Consider the following 4,399-nt stretch of genomic DNA (forward strand, 5'->3'; position numbering starts at 1 on the left):
CGAAATGATGTCCTGTCCTCCAGTATCAGCTCTTGCAGAAGGTTCTCCCATTGGCCAAATTCTTTCCGTCGAAGCCAGTCACGGGACCAACAGGACCTCTTCTGGCGAATCTTGTGCCTCCTCCGGGGTGGAATGTGGTCTTTTTCCTCGTCTTCCAGGTACAGGTAGGTCAGATACTTGACACAGAGCAGGGAGTCCGTCTGTGCTTTGTTCCACAGGGACACGGCTTGCTTGTTGACTTTGCTGGGGATGACTGCTGTGATGTCCATTGTTGCTCTGTTGGAACTGGGAGTGTGATGGGCTTTTTGGTACGTGCATGTATATACACCCCTGGGTGGGCGTGGGAAGTTCGGTATGCACTCGGGATGCCCTCGGTACAACATCAACGATGCTGTACCGATGTCGCACCGAAAAAATGACGGTTAATTTTAAAAATAGGAGTTTCGGGTTGGCGTCTGTTCGCATTCTGTTTACGTTCGATTTGCATTCTATTTCATTGGTATACTGTCGGCGACATCAAACAGACAGCAGACAAAAAGGCCAAATTCAGGCAGTTTGGGCCCGATTCTGGCCGAATCCGGTTCGGCGCGCATTCACCGATGTGTGAACGGGCCCTTAGAACTCGACTGACTCAGGCCGCTCCAGGCGAATGTGGCGGGGCCCGATCCGGCTCACCACTCACGAGTTTGAAATACCCGGTCGTGGTATAAATATTGCTCAGTGTTCACAACACTGCTTGGTATGAACAGTAGTGTGAGCAAACATCACCACTCATAGCATAAGACCACTTGCAGGCAGAGTGTTCCAGCCTCGATTATTGAGTGTGAACAAGATTTCGTATAACTCGAATTACATGACTCAGGCCACCCCAGACAGATGCGGTGGGCCCGGCCAAGGCCTGGCTCACCGAGTCACTGGTGACTCACGAATTGGGAAGGATTTTAAATAACAGGTCACTGTGTTTTTCATTTCTGTTTTATTCTAGCAATACAATAATAAATTATTAAGCAATCTAAATGTTTTTCTTTATCCTACTAATAATTTAAAGCTATTTACGTCACCTCAGAATGGCTTAACGTTTTTTAACGTATTTTTCAATGCAATCCTTTCAGTGCCTCAGTTATCTGCGTCCCCTCGCAGTGCTTGGGATGAGATGTAGAGCTGAATATTGAACAAGGCAGGAGGAGAAAAAGTCAGCTCAAAGAATAAAGAATAGTTCAAGGAGAAAAAGTTCTGTTTGGATGCATTTTACTGTCGAAAACCAAACATATGCCCGATGCCAGCTATGCAAGTTGGTATTATCTTTCCGAGTGGGAAGCACGTCAAACATGAGAAGACATTTAAAAAGCAAACACCCAACAGTACATCTACAAGAGGACAGGCAAGACTTTCAGAATCATACTAGTACTCCAGTTGCACAAACAACTTCAGGAATGACATCTCTTGCTTCGAACAGTACATCTGCAACAACCACCACCAGCAACAGTACAAACACAACATCAGGACAAGAACAACCACCGATAAAAAGGCAGCAGCAAACTTGTATGGGAGGATTTGTGTCAAAGCCCATGATGCCCTTACAGCAGAGCAAGATAGACCAGTCCTTGGTTACAATGATTGCCACAGACTTCCAGCCATTTCGATTGTGGATGACAGAGGTTTTAGGGAGTACACAAAAGCCCTTAATCCCTCCTATGTACTTCCTAGCATACCCACAATATCCCAGCAAATGATACCTCACTTATTCAATAAAGTGAAAACTGAGCTTCTCAAGAAAATCAAGGCTGCTCCCACTGTATGCTTAACAACTGACTGCTGGACGTCCAACACAACAACTGGCTACATGTCTGTAACTTGCCATAATGTAAATGACTTTAAGCTTGAATCATATTTACTGGACTGCTTCGAGGTCAATGAACACCACACAACTGAAAATCTGGCTAAAGAATTGAGATCAATAGCCACTGAATGGGGTATCAGTGGCAAAATCGTGGCCTGTGTCACTGACAGTGCAGCTAATATAAAGAAGGCAGTTAGTGATGTACTACACTGGAATCACCTGAGGTGTTTTGCTCATATTTTAAATCTGATCGTAAGATATGGAATCCAACAGAAGCAGATTGAGGAGATCATCCAGAAAGTAAAAGGCATTACAGAATACACGCGTAGAAGCACTGTAGCCTCTGCTAAGCTTCGAGAGGTACAGCTGGAAATGGGACAGCCTCAACTGCGACTGAAACAAGACATAGCTACGCGTTGGAATTCCACTTATTACATGTTGAGGCGCATCATTGAAGTCAAGGAACCTCTCATCTCCACACTGGCCATAGTGAATCCCCAGCTCCTGGCACTATCTCTGGAAGAGTGGGAAATTATTTATGAAGCATGTGAGGTCCTTCATCCCTTTGAGGAAGTGACTGTGGAGCTGAGCTCAGAAAGGTATGTACAAATTACTATATGCACTTAATTTATTCATTATGTGATTCATGTTAATATAGCACGGAGTTGATGTTGTTGATCCCCAAGTGGTCTGGCCGAACCACCCCCTCCACCACAAGAGTGGGATCGCACTCACGATCAGACTTGTCCTGAGAGGACCAAAAAGGGGAGGAAATAACATGTGCACTACGGGCTTGCCACCCATCTTATGCCGTGGGTTTTATGCACATGTCAACAGCTATCGCTACTTCTACTACTTCTGCTAGAAAACGCAAAAAGATGTTAGACAGAGAGGAGGAAGAAAATGTGATAAAGAAGATTAAAGAGCGAATAATCTAGTCAGGGGGAGAGAGAGAGTGGGAGGGGATAGAGTTAAAAAGTGATGATTGCATAAGTATACAACTTGCAATAAGAGAATAAAACTGTATAGTAAACAATACTGTATAATTTTACATACTTATAGTAGCATACATGTCTTCCTATTTCAGGTTTGTGACAGGCTCTAAAGCCATCCTGATGGCACGAGAGCTTCAGAGGGCTACTGCACACCGGCAGAGAAATTCGTCCACCCACCAGCCAGTTCGTGAGATGACTAACATCCTTATGGCGGAATTGCATAAACGATTTGGGGGAATTGAGCAGGTGAACATCCTAGCAGAGGCTGCGCTCTTGGATCCCAGGTTCAAGAAACATGCATTGATTCATGAGAAACACGGAGACAATGCCGTGACGAGGGTAGTAGACAAAGTTGCAGCTGCATCAAGGGTAGCAAGACCACCGCCAATAGCAACACCCAGCACAGAGGAGGGGGAAGATGAACCACCCTCCATTCCTCCTACGGATACAGTTCCTCTTGTCTGGGCAGATTTTGAGGAGCGAGTCACCAGCCTGAGGCCAGGGACCCAAAATCCCATAACTGAGGCAACGTTGGAGGTTAAAGGATTCCTTTCTGAGCAGCTCATACCCCGAACAGCCGACCCCTTGGAATGATGGAGATCTCGTGCCCTAGTTTTTAAGAACACTTGTGCAGTTATGAAGACTAGGCTCTGCGTTGTTGCTACTTCAGTGCCATCAGAGCGCATCTTTTCAAAGACAGGACAAATCATAACTGATGGGAGAAACAGACTTAGCCCTGGAAAGGTCCGTGAACTTGTTTTTTTTTTAATGCTAATTTGTAAAGAGAGTATATTATGAAATGTATGGAGAGTTTAAGACTGAGAGTGAGGTGTGAGGGATTAGTGGTAGGGGGAGACCAAGAACGAGGTGGAGGGATGGAGTGAGGAGGAATATGAGGGCGAGTGTGTTTGAGTGGGAGGAAGGTCATGTCTGGCGGGAGAAAGGTTGGTTTAGAGACGATTCAGTCTTGGTAACCCCATCGAGGATAATGGCGTCGGCCAATAGATAGAAAGATAGAATTTAACTGCCACAGTTTAATGGATTATGTTTATTTTTGTTCTAAATATGTCATTTATTCAATTTGTTTAACAGAATAGTAAAGTTTTTTTTTTTTATTTATGTAATATAGGTGTTTCATTCTTTACCCCGATAATTAAAATTTTCTTGCATCAGGTCCATAGTTGAACGCTAGTCAATAATGAATAGGAGGGAGTTGGCAACATTTTAACCGAGTGTTGAGCGAGCGCGCTACGCTCTCTCACCCAACACGGACTTGCTCGGCTAGTCGGCTGGCAGAAGTAATGGTTGCTGCAGCCAGGCTACTGACTTGGTGAATCGAGTAACTCAACTACCTGATTCTCTTCGGTGAGTGACTCATAAAAACTCGTCACCAAAGTGAATCGAGTTTTCCATCTCTACTGTATGATCCTTGCTGATTTCGGTATTATTTTGCGTATACATATAATTTTCATATAGGTGTTTTCACTCGCTTACCTAGTCAAACTAGTACGGTAAATGTGCGCTGATTCTTGATCTTATTTTTCAAAAAGATAACATGTCCTGT

The 4,399-nt window shown here is 44.4% G+C and overlaps 1 protein-coding gene across 1 annotated transcript; it reads left to right on the top strand.

The window, feature by feature from the left end:
* Positions 1–388: 388 nt before the first annotated feature.
* LOC145403321 (E3 SUMO-protein ligase ZBED1-like) lies at positions 389–3,429 on the top strand. Its single transcript, XM_080275115.1, has 3 exons — positions 389–393; positions 1,432–2,439; positions 2,928–3,429. The coding sequence occupies exons 1-3, from the start codon at positions 389–391 to the stop codon at positions 3,427–3,429; spliced, it is 1,515 nt and encodes a 504-aa protein (XP_080131241.1).
* Positions 3,430–4,399: the final 970 nt, after the last annotated feature.

This window comes from Coenobita brevimanus, chromosome 60, assembly GCF_032717465.1.
Source record: "Coenobita brevimanus isolate Jiangsu-jjx chromosome 60, ASM3271746v2, whole genome shotgun sequence".
NCBI classification, from domain to species: Eukaryota; Metazoa; Arthropoda; class Malacostraca; order Decapoda; family Coenobitidae; genus Coenobita; species Coenobita brevimanus.